This window comes from Bemisia tabaci, chromosome 9 (assembly GCF_918797505.1).
Source record: "Bemisia tabaci chromosome 9, PGI_BMITA_v3".
NCBI lineage: Eukaryota > Metazoa > Arthropoda > Insecta > Hemiptera > Aleyrodidae > Bemisia > Bemisia tabaci.
Genome location: NC_092801.1, coordinates 29,391,125 through 29,408,879, shown reverse-complemented (window position 1 = coordinate 29,408,879; position 17,755 = coordinate 29,391,125). Strand labels below are relative to the sequence as shown.

The following is a 17,755-nucleotide window of genomic DNA, read 5'->3' as shown; positions in this document are numbered from 1 at the left end:
CCTCTCTAATCGGAACGAAACCAACCTTTAGTTTTGAGGGATAAGTGAAAACTATCTTCAAAAATGCTGAGGATATCATGTGTCTCGACCAGACTGTAAATCTGAAAAGTTGATGGATAATATATTCTGAATTTGTAGTGTGGCATAAGCCATGATACAATCGATAAACTATAAATGAATATTTTAGAACCGAAATAATAAGGTTGGATCATTTCTGATGAGATTGGTCAAATACATAACATGGTGATTTTTTTAAGCTCTGACCAATGTTTTCACTTGATTACTAAAGGAGAAAGGAACAAAGCCGTGGATAAAACTGGAACATGCTTGGAACAAAATCTTTTATTTTTTCCCACTAACTTACGAAGCAATACATTAAAATTGGCCACTTGCAAGATCTCCAAAAGTAATGGAGCAGCACTCATTTTAAGATGCTTAAAAAGAGTACCTACTTAATGAACCTCAATTAATCAAATATCATCTGACACATCAAATTGATAGATCATATTTACTATGGGTATCATTTCTGATGGGGTCATACTAATTCAGATCAGTTTTCAGAGTCGCAATTAGAATTTAATGCAACATGAATATTCGGTTGAAATGAGCATTGCAGTATAGGTACTGCTCTGTTGCTCAAGCTAGAACTTAGTGGTAGTTAGCAAAAATTCAGTCAATAATACCAATTTTGGTCACTAGAAATAAACGCACACATTGCGTATTTATCAAACAGTTCAATCTTTGTGATCGATTTTACCCGTCATTTTTTAAAGTCAAGAATCCACCTACGGCGATACGTTTTCTGCTGTTGGCTGTTGCTGTTGGCTAAAACATGGCCTATGACAAGGAAAAATTCAATTTGAATGCACGGGGTCGGAAGTTATCTTTTGACATCGTGACCGAGACATTACCAATCGGAACTTAGACTCATCGTGATTGTCAGATCGGTTTTTTATAGTCTAATTTCTCCAGCCCTCTCGAATCAAACACGCAATCACATCTGTACGAAGCAATTAAATTTTATCACTGACGTGGTTTGTTCATGTCATTTTGGGTACTTCGGTGAAAATTGTTTTTCTCAGAAAAATATAAAATTTACACCGGAAATTGTCAACATCATAAACGATCAACAGCTGGTTAATATTCTTCAGGTGTCTCTCATAATTATGAATTATCATACATTTGGCAACACGCGTCACTACTAACTCACTTACAGTCTGGTTGATGAGGCTATCAGATGGAACCCGAATTTTTACCGGAAGTAATCATTAATGCGCATTAATGACCAGACCCCGCTGGGCTGAATAATGAATTTCCATTTTTTATTCATCCCAAGAAGGAGGATTATTGATGCCCAGTCAATGCCTGTTACGTTCCTCTTGTTAATGATTTCTTTCTAGGACAGTAGTCAGAGAAAATAGGCTATTTCGTCTAAATACTCTATTTGGACGCATAATGACTAACTCCAAAAAAATTGAGAGCTTTTCTGTGATTCATGGCAAAAAGGGTCGAATTTTCGCAATAAGCAATGATTAATCTTCGCATTTTTTTGCATTTGAAGAGTGGAATTTCTGAATCTGGTGTCTTTCGTTTTAGGTGGGAGAATTAACAAAAATCGGCTCAAAATTGCAACTTCCTGACTTGTCGTTTCTCCTCTAACGCACAGTGGATCGAGTCAATAGGAGAGGTCGGACAAAATTTGGAAATTTTAAAAGCTTATAACTCCGTTTATACAAAATTTGAGGTTCTAAAAGTGGCTCCATTGGTTTTCTCGTAAAATTTTCTTCCCAAATCACCCCTTGAAATTTTGAATGTGACGAAATAAACATCAAAATTTGCGGTTTTAGTAAAAAATTCCTTGTCCAACCTCTCTAATTGACTCGATCCACTCTGCCGTGATAGCGAAGAGAGCCGTAAGTGCAACATTTTCGAAATCGAGTTTTCTTCAAAATTCGTCTAAACTCTTTTAGATGAAATTACTGAGACAGCTAAAACAGCAAAATTCATCCTAATTTAATGACAACGAGACGCATGTAAAAGCCGTAAGTGCACAAAAAATGACACAGTTTTTTTTTCAAGACAGCCGTAGATGCATGAGAGCCAATGAGAACAGTACTTTCCAGTAAAGTGCCGCCCACTTCTGCCAATTTCTAACCTGAAAATATGTGTTTGTTGTGCGTCCAAAACGCAACCACGAAAGCATGCAGAAGATATCACTTATGGCTGTCTTGCCTAACAATAACCTAGCATGAAAATGAAAAATATTTATATAATGTAATGGAAATAAAATCAGTCGATTTTTAATAATCCATACGACTTCTAGGAGTCTTCCGGACGATTAGTGGCAATTTGACAAAGAACGGAGGCTTCTTTCAATAAAACGTTCTTGTCAGAAGCTTCTGAGCCTGTTTTCTCAAAACTTCATTTTTGCACTTACGGCTCTCTTCGCTATCACGGCAGCATTGTGCAACGCAAGGGCGTATCTCGATTTCCGCATGACCCTCAGAAAGCATCATAGATTTATATGTAAAACAGGACTCACGTGGAAATTGATATACGCCCTTACATCAGAGAAATAGCTTAAAACGGGACTAAGGCCGCAAATAATAAAAAGAAACACATAAAATAAGATAAGAAACCCGGGACGTTTCGCAGGGATCACACCCGCATTTTCTCCGCCCCGGCAAAACTTTGCAACAGCCCTCCGCAGGCTAGGATTAGGAGGTAAAAATCGGCAAAAATGTTGTCTTCTTATGGTTGTTGCCACTTTTTGAATTAATTTGGATGGTTTCATCATAGGTATGACTTAAGTTAATAACACAGAGCAAAAGAGAAAAGTGCCATAATAAGCGGGAGGAGTCGTTCCTGCCGCAAAAGATCATGAAGGAAAAGGTGGAGGTCGTGATCTCCGGCACAGCCGGGGTGTTTCCAGAGTGCAAAAACATCCCCCAGCTCGAAGAGGCACTGTTCAACAACGTACATCTCGTCACAGATGATGATCGAAAATGGAAACAGGGTAAGATGATCATTTGCATTTCATTTTGCTAAAAGGAACTACAATTTCTGGCTTATCCATAAGAATACTTATGTCCATACTGCCGCGCTAAGGAAAAACGCCGTATGCACGGAGAAAAAAACTTCGTGCATGACACCCGAAGTTGAGGTCACATGGATCTCTGAAGTTTTCTGATCACGCATCCGAAAACTTGAGGTCCAGCTGCCGAAGTTCGGGTCAGACATCGAAGCACTTCGGTATATGTACCGGAGTACTTCAGATGTGTGACCCGAACCCTTCGGTATATATATCGAAGTACTTCAGATGTCTGACCCGAACTTCGGCAGCTGGACCTCAAGTTTTTAGATAAGTGATCCGAAAACTTCAGAGATCCATATGACCTCAACTTCGGGTCCCACGCAGGAAGTTTTTTTCTCCGTGTGAACCTTCAGGCGTTGCTAAATTTCCGTCGGTAAATCACCAATTTTCGAGAAAATTTGTAAAGATTTTTCCGATCATTTTGTTATCAGTTTCACCTGAAGTTCCTGAAAATTTCAAGGAGAAATATTCATAACTTCCTTCAAAAATAACTATTTTCTGAGAGGAAATTTGGCAACTCTCGAATGTTCATTCGGCATTTTTCCTTAGTACGACATACGTTGTTTTAAATTTGAGTCAGAAGTTGTAGTTCCTAACTGAAAAAAGAAGTCCATTTTACAGTCCTTCAACTAGTTTTACCCAAGAAACGAACGATCTATCGGTAACATTTAAAGGCTCTATAGAAACATGGGGTTGCGTCTGAAAAAATGAAGGCGCACCCGTCCTTGCACGCCCTCAGCCTACAAAGCATACCCGTCTTCAGAAAATGAATCAATATTATAACCATCAGCTCTACAAATCCCCAAAAAATTTTCTGCTCTTTCACTACCCCCCCCCCCCCCCAATATCTTTGCTTTACCGTTCAGTTGGGTCACTTACCATTTTTTGCAAAATTCGATTGGAAATAGTCCATAAATGAGCCCGCTCTATTTAAATTAACCCATGATAGCCCGCGAGGTGGTCCTTAGAGGGCATGAAGCGCCCTTTTGGGTTTGCGCCGCGCAAAGGCCAGGGAGCGTGCCCCCTGGTTTTAGCATATCATATACGCTATAGAGCAGCTTTTCCATTGAATAACAAACTGGGAGGCTTGTTTACGATGAAAGCTTCCCGATTCACGTTCGATTTTCTTTTTGTATTTTAGGTTACAGCTTTCCCACACATTGCGGGAAAGCTTTCTCTCACGATCATTTTGATGCAATTTTCTTCAAGGTTCCATTCAATCTTCCATATACCATGGATGCCATAGCAAAACAAAGCTTAGAAACGAGCGTTGAGGCAATTATTGATGCTGGTGAGTACTAAATATTCTTCCACTGTCATCAACTTCATGCATGTTCTGTACTTTCCATTCCTCATACTGCCGTGCAAGAAAAAACGCTGTATGAACCTTTAGGTATGGCCAAAGGAGATTTGATTTTCATTTGAATTTCAGGGAAAATTCGTAAATATTTTTCTCCCAATTTTTTAGATAATTTAGTTCACAATTTTACCCAAAATTCTTGAAAATTTCAAGGGAAAATATTCAAAGCTTTCGTCCAAAATAAGCATTTTATCAAAAGAAATTTGGCAACTCTCGAATGTTTATACGGCGTTTCTTCTTCGCACGGTGGCATAGAACTAAATTTCATTCCGAAAGGAGATTTTTCGTAAAATAAAATTCAATACGAAGTCAAATGTTTTCACAGTGGATTGCATCGAAATTAGCTCAGTGCTTAATTGAATTCGAAAATAATTTTTCTTGTGAATGAGCAGTGTGAATTGACTTACACAAAAGAATTTTCATTGTAAAAAAATGAGCTGATTTTGGAATGTTTTGATGTATTCATCGTATTTTACGTAATATTTATGTGAAAAAACATACATTGCGACAATTTTGTACCCTGGTCAATTAAGTATTTGAATTTTGAAAGTATGACAAATTTACATCTTAAAAAGCTGAAACTAAAATTGATTTTTTCCTTCGTAGGTGTGAACCCCAAGTCCTTAGCAGGCTCTCGCACCGCAGTTTACTCTATGTATGATTTCAGTGAGATGGAATTGAGTATTGCCTACACTCAAATGGTGAAGGTGCTTCTTGGTTCAGCCAGGACTTTTACGGCCAACAGACTCTCGTTCGCATTGGATCTGCATGGTAAGTCTCTAATTCTCCGTCCATCGCTGGATTCTGGGAGACTTTATCTATATAATGTTTGCTTATAAAGAACTAGGGGCCCCCTGGCTGCTACGCGTCCCGATCCCCCGGGCGCTGCGAACCCCCAAACACCCTCTTTGCGGCCAGCGAAATCGTCGAAATCGCCCGTTGGCGGTTAATGAGCAAATAATTTTAATTGAATAAACAAACGATGTTTCAAAGAAAAATTTCCCGCCATAAAATATTCTTAATGGTTTTCTCCTCAGTCTGAATTGGACGTATTTCTGTCAAACGGAACTAAGCGCCATAGGGGGAGGAGGGTAGAGGGGGGCTTGGATTGGCGGCGGAACCGGGCGTCTGGCTCATTCCGTCCTATACTCGCAATGCTTTTCTATGGCGCTTAGTTCCATTTGACAGAACGCGCTATCCGACATTCTAAAGTTCTCAGAAGGAACTCAACTTGGCGCTTAGCTCCGTTTGACGGAAATAGTCCTTTGATTCTTTGCCCACGTGGGTAGCAGGGAGTTAGAGATAACGCCACTGATGAAACATGAGGCTAAAAATCCTCTCTGTTCTAATTGAATCATTTTTAAGACACTAGAATATGGACTGGGCGAGGAAGGAGAGTAAGACGGTCAGAAGGTCGAATTCCAAAGAAAGAATCAAAATCCAGAGTAAGGAGAAAGTCATCAAGAATATTGTTTGGTTGGAAATTTTTCTTTGGAACATCGTTTTGTTATTCAATTAAAATTATTTGCTCATTGACCACGGGCGATTTCGACGATTTCGCTGGACGCAAAGCAGGCCTTTTCTCGGGGTTTGGGCCGCGTAGCGGCAGTGCTTAGTGAATTCATGCATAATGAAAATAAACTGTTCATATTCAAATCAGAGAATGTTTCATTTATAATGTTTTCAGGCCCAAGTTACACATCCCAAGGAGGCGCTGGCGCAATTTTTCATTTAATTGAAATAGCGAGATCTCAACTAGAAGAAAGAACCATCGACGCAGCAATAGTTGTGAGTGGTAACTTCCTCTTGACTGCCAGGTCCCTCGCCATCCTCGACGGAATGGGCCTTGCCGCTAAGGACGGAAAGTGCCGCCCTTTCGATAAGAAAGGTGAATATTTTTGTTTTATAATGCTCAACACTCAGTGGCAAAAATAAGTCGGAAGTGGTTCGCATTTATTTTTTCTTTTTTTTATCTTTTGACTCCTAAGGATAACGTAAATACCGTATTAAAGACGTTACATCACACAAACTTGGGGGGGGGGGGGGGGCAATGCGGTAATTTAACTAGAGTTAAGTAGTGCTGAGATCTTTTTATAGCATGTTTTTTCGATCTCAAAAATTTCGTCACCTTCCCGTCAAAGTTTCAAAAGCGCCTTGCGACGCGACGTTCCAAAATTTTCGCCGCCATTCTATTTTTTTTACAGAGAAATTGATGGTTGAATCTGTTTGAAAAATTCACATAACTTTATCGGCAGCACAAAGAATATTCAGTGAAGTTTTCGGACAGCTTCGATGAACAATATTCTGTAAAAAAATAAAATGACGGCGGAAATTTAGACACTTCGCCCGGTGCTTGCGATACTTTGATTGGGAAGTGACGATGTATGGGCCACACGTATAAAAATACTTCGATTATCCAAGCCGAATAGTTTAGTGGGTGTTAATTTAGTGGGTTGAAAAATTTTACTCCAAATGTAACATGTTTCATACCGTCCGAAGTTGAACAGAAGCTCGACTGAAATCTCAGTTCCGCGAACTGAAGAAGCCCCTCTGAACTCTTCAGTTCATATAAATGAAGTTTTTTCCTCGTATATTGCTATCTACACGGAGAAAAAAATTGGTGCGTGGGACCCGAAGTTTAGGTTTTATGGATCTCTTAAGTTTTTGGATTGAGCATCCGAACACTTAAGGTCCAGCTGCTGAGATTTGGATCACACATCTGAAACTTCAGTTCTTACATCTGAAGTACTTCGGTTTTCACATCCGAAAAACTTCGGTTCTCACATCTGAAGTACTACAGATGTATGAACTGAAGTTTCAGATGTGTGATCCGAACCTCGACAGCTAGACCTTAAGTGTTCAGATGCTAAATCTGAAAACTTCAGAGATCCATATGACCTAAACTTCGGGTCACACGCACGAGGTTTTTTTCTCCGTGTACAGATTGCTACGAAATTCGTTTTTTTTCCGTTCACACAAAACAAAATCATCAATATCTAGACATCATTCATATTTTGCCCGTAGTTTCCAAAGTGTTTGAAAAAACGCTGAAAACCAATTTAATTCCTTATCGGATTTCAGCTAACGGCTACGCTCTGAGTGAAAGTTGCGTCGCGTTTTTCCTTCAGCGCGAGTCAGACGCTCGGCGCAACTGGGCAACGGTCGTCGGAGCCGACCACAAGTTTTTCGGACAAAAGCAGGGCAGCATTTTGGCCTTCGATGGTCGACCGGCCAAAGAGATGCTGCGCCAACTCTACTCCAGGTGCCAAGTGGATCCCGCTAGCGTTTGTTACATTGAAGCAGACGGTTCAGGAGTTAAAGTTAGTATGCTACACCTTACATGCGCCCTTGTAAAAAAGCACTGATAAGTTGAATAGAATAAGATAACAGGAATAAAATAACATGATAAAAACTCCACTCAGGTTTCAGAAAAAGTACACTGGAAAAAAAACACATTGGATCTAGAGTCTAGACTCTTAAAAACATCGACAAGAAAAAATACTCTTGATTCAATCAGATTTAAGCTTAAATCAAGAGCCCAGCGTTTTAATTTGAGCGGATTTCTTTTTGATTTAAGCTTAAATCTGATTGAATCAAGAGTCTTTTCTCTTGTCAATGTTTTCAAGAGTCTGGACTCTAGATCCAATGTGTTTTTTTCCAGTGTTTAAAAGCGAGCTTTTTCCGTCCGTGCAGGACGTACATCATGGTTGACTGATCGACGGCTCAAAATTTTGCAAGGGCCACCTCAAAGAGGAGATCGAACCCCAAAAAAGGGGTATCGAGGCAGTAGGGGCATCAAGTCCACCCTGAACTTCCTCAATTTTACGATTTTTTGCTCATTGAATATCTATATTTCTCGGAATACATCATGATTTGGTCAGATCCGATCTCTTTTTGGGTCTGATACTGGCCTACACATGGGTCTGGATGCTAATTTTGGCGAAAAATGCGAGGTCTGAGGATTTGCGGTCGAATGCTAAAAAATTCGCATTTATCGCCAAAATAAGTCATCAGACTCACGTTTAAGCCAAACTTGGATTCGGAGGGATCGAAAATGACCAAATCATGAAGTATTCTGTAAAATACAGACCTTCAATGAACGGAAAATTCATCAAAGATGGGCCCGAAAACGACTCTTATCGATACTTCTCCTTTGCTTTTCAAACCCTGGTAAAAATTGACGATATGAGCTGCGTTTCAAAATACCATGGGATTTCTTATAGACGACTGAAGAAGGCGATAGAAAATCATATAGCTGGCTGTAGAAAGTGGAAAAAATCATAAGGCCGGGCTACACGAAGCAATAAAAAATTACGCGATAAAATATCACACAAATTGGCTTTACACTTTATCGCCTGGCTGTTGCTTTTTCGCCATCGGCTATAAAAGGCTGTAAGAAATTGTGTCGAAATTCGTGTGCTTTGTAAATCCTTAAGTTGGTACGGAATCACCTTAATATTTACAAAACGCACATTATTTTTTCCCTTACGACATATTTTTTTTCATCAATTACGAGTACAATGAGAATAATCCATACAGAGTGTGCAAACATTTCAAAGTCATGAGTTGAAAAACGCTGACTCCATGAGATTAAATATTAGAGCCAAACACAAATTGGAGCGGCGGCGCACTGGCGCCTACAAACCTAACAGGGATACTTCACGCATTGCGCAACGCGTGAAGTATCCCTGTTAGATTTGTAGGCGCCAGTGCGTGTTTCGCGCTGGCTGCCCGCCTGCCTTGGCGCTTGAAGCAACTATTTCACACTACAGGTATTGCACAGTATCATACGAAATTGAAGGCGCTCCAACATATTAGAAATGGCAGGCATCCTTCAAAAGTACGGAAAGTGCTTTCCTCGCAAAATAAATCAAGATACCACAGCCCAAAAAGAGAGCGAGAGTACAAAAACTCACGAAGTCCTAGCATCCGCAATTAGTAACGTTTAGCATACACTTTACTGCCAGGCTGTTGCTTAATCGCCATCGGCTATAAAAGGTTATAAGAAATTGTGTTGCCGGCTATGGAAGCTATTGGAAATCTTACAGCCGGCTGTAGGTCTAAGGTATTTTGAAACACAGATTCTACTGCCAATTTTTACCAGGGAATTGCAATATATTAGGTTGGTCCCCCAAAAAATTCCCAGAAGGGGGGGAGTAACGAAAACAGTTCCAGTTGGCCCAGAGGCACTCTTTAAATTTCATCTCATTAACCCAGTTTGATCCAAAATTAGCTAGAGGATATGGGACTTTCTGGACAACCTTTATGTTTAAAACTTGAAGTAGCAAACACTACCATAAGTCAGTTCCATAATCAGGCCTTTTTTATGTGTGTTGCAACAATGATAGATTCTTCTTGTTTCCGCAGGAACGGGATGTAGACGAAGTGGACATTATATCTGACGTCTTCTGTCAGAGGAGAAAAGAGCCCATTCTGATAGGGTCAATCAAATCAAATATGGGTCACGCTGAGTGCACAGCGTGCGCTGCTGGCGCCGTCAAAGCTATTGTTGCCCTTAACAGTTGTAAGATTCCGCCCACCATACACGTAGAGTCACCAATTCCTGAACTCACGTCAAAAGGACTCAAGGTACGCGCTGATGATCAACATGTTGGTCCGTAAAGCAGCATAAGATTGCAGTAAAACTAAGAAAAAAGTTCCGCTAAAGGGGGTGAACGTCGGTTTCCGATTGTACGCCGAACTTTCTTGGCTACGATACGGAAAAAGTTTGGTGATCCATATGAATCGATCTTCTAATCTCCGTCTAGGTTTTAGATCAAAATAATTTCATATTATTTCTTTTTTTTTGTGGGGGAGGGAGGGGGCGAGGAAGGTGGTTAGCTTGATGTCCGCAATGTCCGTACAAAAATCATTACGTGACCAGATTCCATGGTTATTTCAGACGGCAAAATAGACACTCTGGCTGAATGAAACTTTGAATAATTTTTTACTGGAAAACCGCCAAAATGAGAAATCAAGGTAATTTTTATATCCGGGATCACTTCAATTTTACATATATTTATCGAATTTAAGAGAACGAGAAGGTAATGGCATTTACAAAATGGTGTATTTAAAAATTGTAACGTTTGATCTCTGCCGATGTAGTTAGCTCATAATACATTAATTTTTATTTTGCAAATTCCTCTGTGACTAGATTCACTTATGGTGAAACTTTTCCGACTTGAAAAAGGAAAGTATTTCACAGTAGGTGTCAAAGAAAAAAATCTCAAGTTCACAAATGACATTTACGTTACAGATTGTGACAGAGACTACGCCATTCAAAGGAGATTTTGTTGGTGTAAACGCTATAGGACTAGGTGGCCATTTCGGACATCTCCTTTTGAAAATGAACCCCAAGTAAGTTGCAGCCTTTTCACTCTTGTTAAATTTTAAAAAAAAGAAAAAAAAGTAAGTTGCGGCCAGTTTTAATTATTCCACATTCACCAAAAGTATGGAACAAAACTCCTGTCTACTACATCAAAATATTGAACAAAAAGTTGGATACAACTTTTGATTAATGCCCCAGTAAGACCGGTGTAAAATATTACAAAGAAAAATTAACGCACATAATGTACATCTGAAGCTTTTACAATCCTTATATCTGATTTTTTTAAAAAAAAAAAAAAAAAAAAAAAAAAAAAAAAAAAAAAAAAACCCTTCGATCACATTGAAATTAATGGATTTTAAAACAGTTGAATAGTAATATATAAGAAACATTAATTAGGATAATAAAAGACAAATAAAATCAAAATATAAATTTAATTTCGAAACTTGTATATGTTTTTTTAAAACTCTTCATTTTCCGAGATAGCTCATTCTAGTTTTAGTTGTATGTGAAAAACGGTTCGTGAGGACTATTTAAAAACCAGATATTTTTTGAAAAAGGGTAATAAATGTCATATAAATCTTTACTAGAGTTGTACTAATATTTTGGAATTGCAGAAATAACCCGTATCTTCTTTTGGCTCAATCAATATTCGTATGCTAAAAGAACGAGCTATTTCTTTACTTGATAAAAGAAGGATTCATTTCTGCTCACTGAGAAGCGTTTTCAAACAGCTCGATGTTTAGTTTTCTATACAAGTGCATCATTTATCTTTAGACTATAAATCCTATAAAATTAAACTGAATGATTGAAGCACTAAAAATTTCACAAGAAACATGAAAAATTATTTCAGAAAATCTTCGACGATGGAGATCAGTGAGACCTTCCCGGAAATTTTACTTCTATCCTCGCGAACAGAGAAAGGAATGGAACAAGTCATGGACCAAGCAAAAAAGACAAAAATCACTCCTGAATTTGCCGGACTCGTCAATGACGTCTTTGGCCAAGAGGTCCGGAATCACATGTACAGAGCTTATGCCATCGTTCCTCCAAAAACCACAGACATTAAATTCAAAACTCAGGTAAGGAATCTGGATTAGGTTTGACCAAATGGATTGCATTTTGCAATAAGGAACCATTATTCCTCTTCATAAAAGCACCTTTCTGCATAGGGAAACTACTGGAATATACGTGGTTTCTGAAATGAGCCAGGAAATAATGGTTCATTTTTGCAAAATGTAGTCCAAATATCAGCTTGTCAATCATTTGATTTTTCCCAAAATGTAGGTTTGTTCTAGTCTACTTCTAATTATTCTAACACCCTGACCATATACATTATTGATAACGCTGACTTTATTTCGATTCAGAGTTGAAAAGGAGGAAATTTCATGTTTCCCCTATTTAAATAAATTAACTATTTTAAAACAAAATTGGCTCTCTTTTTCGTGCTTTAATCTACAAACTAAAATCAACTACACTATGTGGAACAACCAGTCAATATTGACCCAAAAGAGGCACAACTTGGAGAACACGTGACCAAAAAATAACCAAGACTTCCAATCATATGTCACTTCATTTCATCTTAGGGGGCGTTCCTTAATTACATAACGCTCTTTGGGCGACAAAGTGGGGGTGGGGGGTCGAAAAGAGCGTCACGCCATTTTGTTTTTACATATGGACAGATAAAAACCGACAGCGTTACGATGAGGGGGAGGGGTCAAAAATTCCGAAAAAGTGCGTTGATCTCGTCTTGTCTAGTCCACAAACACAAAATTTCAATAATCGACCCGCAGATCAGCACTATCGATCATGTTGTCATTTCAGAGAGCGGATGGAGGTCAAAGGCCAATCTGGTGGGTTTTCTCAGGTATGGGCTCCCAGTGGAACGGTATGGGCGCTCAGCTAATGCATGTCCCCATTTTCCGTGACGCCATCGATAGGTGTGACAAAGTTCTCGCACCACGTGGCCTGGACATCAAGCACATTATTACCTCCACGGATAAGGACATCTTTGAGAATATTCTACATGCATTTGTCGGTATCACTGCAACGCAGGTAATTTATGATGACTTTCGCTCATGGACTTGCATATTTTATCTGTATATAAGCATCGGTAGAAAGCAACAAGGTAAGATGTACCTTTTACTGTAATGACCGCAGCTCATCATTGATTGAAGTCATGAATAAAAATGAATAAAAATTAACGAACAAATTGGCTTCAACAAGATTTTTGGCATCATTATCGAAGACCGCTGGATATTCCATTGTTTGTCAAAAGTAATTTATACAGATTTTTAGGTAGCCAATTACTAAAATTCTGATGTAACTGACTGCGTAGGATGGGTTACAACTTACAACTTCGACTGGAGAATATTTTTAAGGGCAAGTAGCTGAAGTCAAAGCAGTGAAAGTATGTAAAATTGAGTTTTTGACGAACATCAGTAGACCCTCTGCAATAATATCTGCAGTTGGCTCTAGAGTAGCTCCTCAATAACTACTGCTAGCAACTCTTCATAAAATAACCCTAATTTTTACCGAGCAGTCACAATTATTACGATTATTATCCCTCCGATTTTTTTTTTTTTTTTTTTTTTTTTTTTTTAACTACAGGTTTGCAAAGCAAAACTTCAAAAAATCATAGCCATATAGAAGATTTTGAAAGCAAAGTTGTGCCGTAATGTTTGTAACACCTTGCGTTTCCAATTGTCTTGTCAGAAATCTCTAAACTCCAGAATCCCATAGCAGTCATTTTAGCAGCATTCATTTCACCTCGTCCTAAAAAATTCGAGTGGCATGTATAAAGAGTGAATTTCGTCCCGAAAGAACGGAGTTTACCCCATAAAGAGAATAGGTTCAGCCAATATTTTGTCACTCCTTTGACGGAAGGGCGTATCTTCACTTCCAAGTGAACCCCAGAAAGCATGGCGTTGAAAGGTCCAGTTACACGATCAAAATGAGCCATCAAATTAGGCCTCTCATTGGTCGCATTCTGAATGCGACCAATGAGAGGCCCAATGTGATGACTCAATTTGATCGTGTAACTGGACCTTTATAGACAACAGGGCTCATGTGAAAATCAAGATACGCTCGTACGTCAGAGGGAAGACAATTTGTATCAATTCGGTTGTTTGGGATCAATATAAGCTTCGGACTAAAATGCACTCCAAATTATTAACTGAGTGTGATTGTATTAATTTGCATCTCAATAGTCAATTCATATACGTTTTGCTGGTTTGTGCGATTTTAGATTGGCTTGGTGGAAGTACTGAGGGCCTTGGAGTTGCAGCCCGAGGGCATCGTGGGACACTCTGTCGGTGAATTGGGATGCGCCTACGCTGATAATTGTCTAACTCTCGAACAGACGATTTTAGCTGCTTATGCTCGAGGAAGAGCTTCATTGGAGTCAACTTTAATCAAAGGAATGATGGCGGCTATAGGTACCATGCACAGACAACCATCTTTCCAAAATGTTTTAAAATGTTCAGTTACTGAGGTAAATGAAGGCAATGATTTGACTGGACTATTGGCTCGATTAGATAGACATTGAAAAGAAAACATTGCAGTCCAGTTTAAAGTCTAAATATTGTGAAGATTCTCTATAACTTATTTTTCGACCTCATACAATTTTTAACTTCACAATCCGTCATTTTCCTGACAAAGGATGAACGTAACTCCATTCTAGAGTTGCCAAATTGACTTTTAAACAATTCAATGTCTCACAAGATTGTATTTGTGCAATATTGTTCAAAATTTCTCTTTTTTTTGACCGAAATCATTGAAAACAATCGGCGAAAAATTCAGTTAGCATTGCCTCAGATTTCGCAGTCAAACATGCAATTTGTGAGCGCGAATTTGGTAACTTGAAATTTAGTTACGTTATTTCATGGAGGGAACGACAAATATGGGTCTAAAAGATGAGCTAATTCTAGAATGGTAACGGATGAGCTAATTTTAGTACCCATACCTTTTTCATTGCACTTTGCTAATTTGTATGAGAATTGAAATTATTTAAAAACAGTTCACTGACCTAAATTAATCTAATTCTCAAGTCACCAACCGATCTTTAATTCTTGAAAATGCTATTAACTTATGGCTTAATGGTTTTATTACGTGTAAACAGGGTTAGGTTACGGTGATATCTTAAGCCGCCTACCAAAAACCATCGATGTTGCTTGCCGCAATTCCGACACAAGTTGCACGATATCAGGACCTGCAGCAGACGTCGAAGAATTTGTCGCTGAATTGAAAGCCAAAGGTATTTTTGCGAAGAGTGTAAACGTTGCGAATATTGCCTACCACTCCCGGTATATCCAGCCTGCAGCCCCAATTTTACTCAAATATCTGAAAGAGGTAGCTAAATTAATTGTACAGTATTTTTCCTAGTATTGCTATTGATCCTGATCGTCAACGGGAACATATATTCTTTAGTTCCGGTAATCTCAAGAGTAAAATATTCATACTCTTATTTGCATGCACATTCACATAGTACATTTTTTTTTGCAAAAAAAATCTCCCTTTATGAAGCCGAGCCAAAGCTATGCTGAATCGAAGTTTGTTTGAGAAGAAAAACTAAAACGTTAAAATCAGTCGTGTTCTGGGCTGAAAATTTTGGAATTAAAATATTATTTTAGCACCCTATATTAGCTTCTATCGGTTATTCTTCCACAATCCACCCTTGAATTTCAGGTCATACCAGAGAAAACAAAGCGATCTGAAAAATGGATCAGCAGTTCAGTGCCGAAGACAGACTGGAGCTCTGATCTAGCCACCTACAGTTCCCCGGACTACCACACTAACAACCTGCTCAGTCCGGTTCTCTTCGAGGATGCCATCAAGTCGATTCCATCAAACGCCGTTTGCATTGAGATTGCACCCCATGGCTTGCTCCAGGCAATTCTTAAACGAGCACTTCCAACCAAAGTCACAAACGTCCCGCTTACTCACAGATCCAGTCCAGATGGCGTAAAATTCCTCTTGGATGCCATTGGACAGTAAGTTCAATTTCTTTAGTTCAATATCCACACTGGATTATTTGAAGAGGATATTATATTGTACTTGTTTAAAGTGGACTAAGTTTTGCGATGAGGAACTACTATTTGAATGGATTTGAATTTAAATCAGCCAAACTGCATTTTATGTTGCCTAATTCCGCGAATGTTTTATTTATTTAGCAGAATTTTTAATTTATTTTTTTTTTCTAATTTTCATCGATAGCTTTATTAATTTTTTCGAATCGAAAAAACAAAAAGATTCAATTTTAGTAAGTTTGTATTGCTCGGATAGAAATCTTCTTTGAGTCAAGTTCGGATTTTTTTTTGAAAAAAAAAAATAATATTTTGAGTCCAAAAAAAAAAACAAGAAGAAAAAATCCAACATGAGTATGTTGGAAAAGCGTGCCGAATAACTGAAATGTTGGACAAATACCTCTTATTTTCACGTCTTTGCTTTTTGCATCAATTGGTACTTTTTGCTAAATTTGGGAGAAAATATTGATTCATGAACGTTGAATGTAAATTAATTTTAAAGATTCCGTCCAATTAGCTTGATTTTAAACTGATATGCGGCATTTGCGCACGACCGTGATTTGGGCGAACTGCCGTGCATCGAAATCGCGTTGAGTTAATCTCTTTGGATTTCGAACTGTAATTTCTCTCCTATTCGGCCGATTTGTACAAATGAGGTCTCTTTTTATTTGTACTTCAACGGAAAGTAAAGAAAAACTCGCTAAATAGACGGAAAACAATTTTTGAGAAAATTTGGTGGATCCTGGCATCACGGTGAATGGTTAATCGGTTAATTGCCTCGCCGTCTTTTATTGCCTTGCTCGAAACCGGACACCCAAAGCTATATCGCGAGATAACTGTAGTGGTTTAAGTGGATTTCGGCAGGGGCCATGGTTAGTACATAGTATAATGAGTCACGAGGCTCATCACAGATTGCACTTACAGTGCAAGACGCTCATTAGCTATAGAGTTTTGGCGGGAAAGAAGGTTCTAGAGTTGAGTCCTCCGAGCGTAAGAAAGCTCCTATGAGGTTTCTGTCAAATTGAATATAACGGTTTTGACAGAAAAACGTTCTCAAGGGTTTCCAATTAGCAGTTCATTAGATTTTTTGGTAAAAGACCATCAGGGCTTGACAGTGTAATGGTTCAAAGACAAAGAAACGGGTGCGAGGAAAAAAGTATTTGGACGACCCGTTGAAAAGCATTGGTTGATCTGTGTGCTGTACTATGGTACATCCGAGTGATTTCAAAAAGCGAGCCCTACTGGCACGCTTAAAAAATATTTTGTGAAAGAACATATTCCTGAAGTTAAATGGAAATTTCAACCATGATTTTGTTCAGTGCACATGACAGGACATGTTTTAAGATATTTTAATCTACTTTAGGTTCAAATAAACGTCTTTCAAGTCTATGTCAATCATTCATTTGTCATTATTTTTATTTTTATTTTTTTATTTTTTTAATAGACTGTACCTCCTCGGGTTTAAACCGAAAGTCTCTGCTCTGTATCCAGCAATCCAGTTCCCAGTGCCACGAGACACGCCCAGCCTTCAGCCTTTTACGACGTGGGATCATTCTGAGACGTACGGCCTTCCAGCTCACCTGGTAAAATTTTAGAATAGGGTTCCTGGATATGGAGAGCCTCCCATCCACTCGAAACATTTCAGAACTAATAAGTTGAATTATGTCTGTTTTTCAGTTTGAAAATCTCCACCTCTATATTATTTTTTTTTTGAGGGAGAAAAAATGTACATCATTCCTTGAAGTATTTGCATAATTTTTTTTGCACGGAGAGAAAAAATCACGCCAGTTTTAAAGAATTGCCGTTGGGTAGTTTTCAGTTTCAAAAATAAAGTATGACAGGAAGTCTGCGGCGTCGCAAATTGAGATACGTGGTTGCGGACTTACACCGTCGATATCGTCGCTCCTCTTACGTACGGGCTCTTTTTCCTTGTGAGCCCTGAAAAGCATGAA

At 38.6% G+C, this 17,755-nt stretch overlaps 2 protein-coding genes across 2 annotated transcripts; both read left to right on the top strand.

Moving 5' to 3' along the window:
• The first annotated feature begins 1,187 nt into the window (after window positions 1–1,187).
• On the top strand, window positions 1,188–7,889 carry LOC109030325 (fatty acid synthase-like). The gene is made up of 5 exons (XM_072304539.1): window positions 1,188–3,016; window positions 4,236–4,385; window positions 5,061–5,225; window positions 6,142–6,342; window positions 7,536–7,889. The coding sequence occupies exons 1-5, from the start codon at window positions 2,881–2,883 to the stop codon at window positions 7,817–7,819; spliced, it is 936 nt and encodes a 311-aa protein (XP_072160640.1). The 5' UTR covers window positions 1,188–2,880; the 3' UTR covers window positions 7,820–7,889.
• Window positions 7,890–9,199: 1,310 nt separating this feature from the next.
• LOC109030419 (fatty acid synthase-like) lies at window positions 9,200–15,795 on the top strand. Its single transcript, XM_072304540.1, has 6 exons — window positions 9,200–10,811; window positions 11,633–11,861; window positions 12,604–12,834; window positions 14,027–14,216; window positions 14,900–15,129; window positions 15,466–15,795. Exons 1-6 carry the CDS (start codon window positions 10,693–10,695, stop codon window positions 15,772–15,774), a joined length of 1,308 nt encoding a protein of 435 aa, XP_072160641.1. The 5' UTR covers window positions 9,200–10,692; the 3' UTR covers window positions 15,775–15,795.
• Window positions 15,796–17,755: the final 1,960 nt, after the last annotated feature.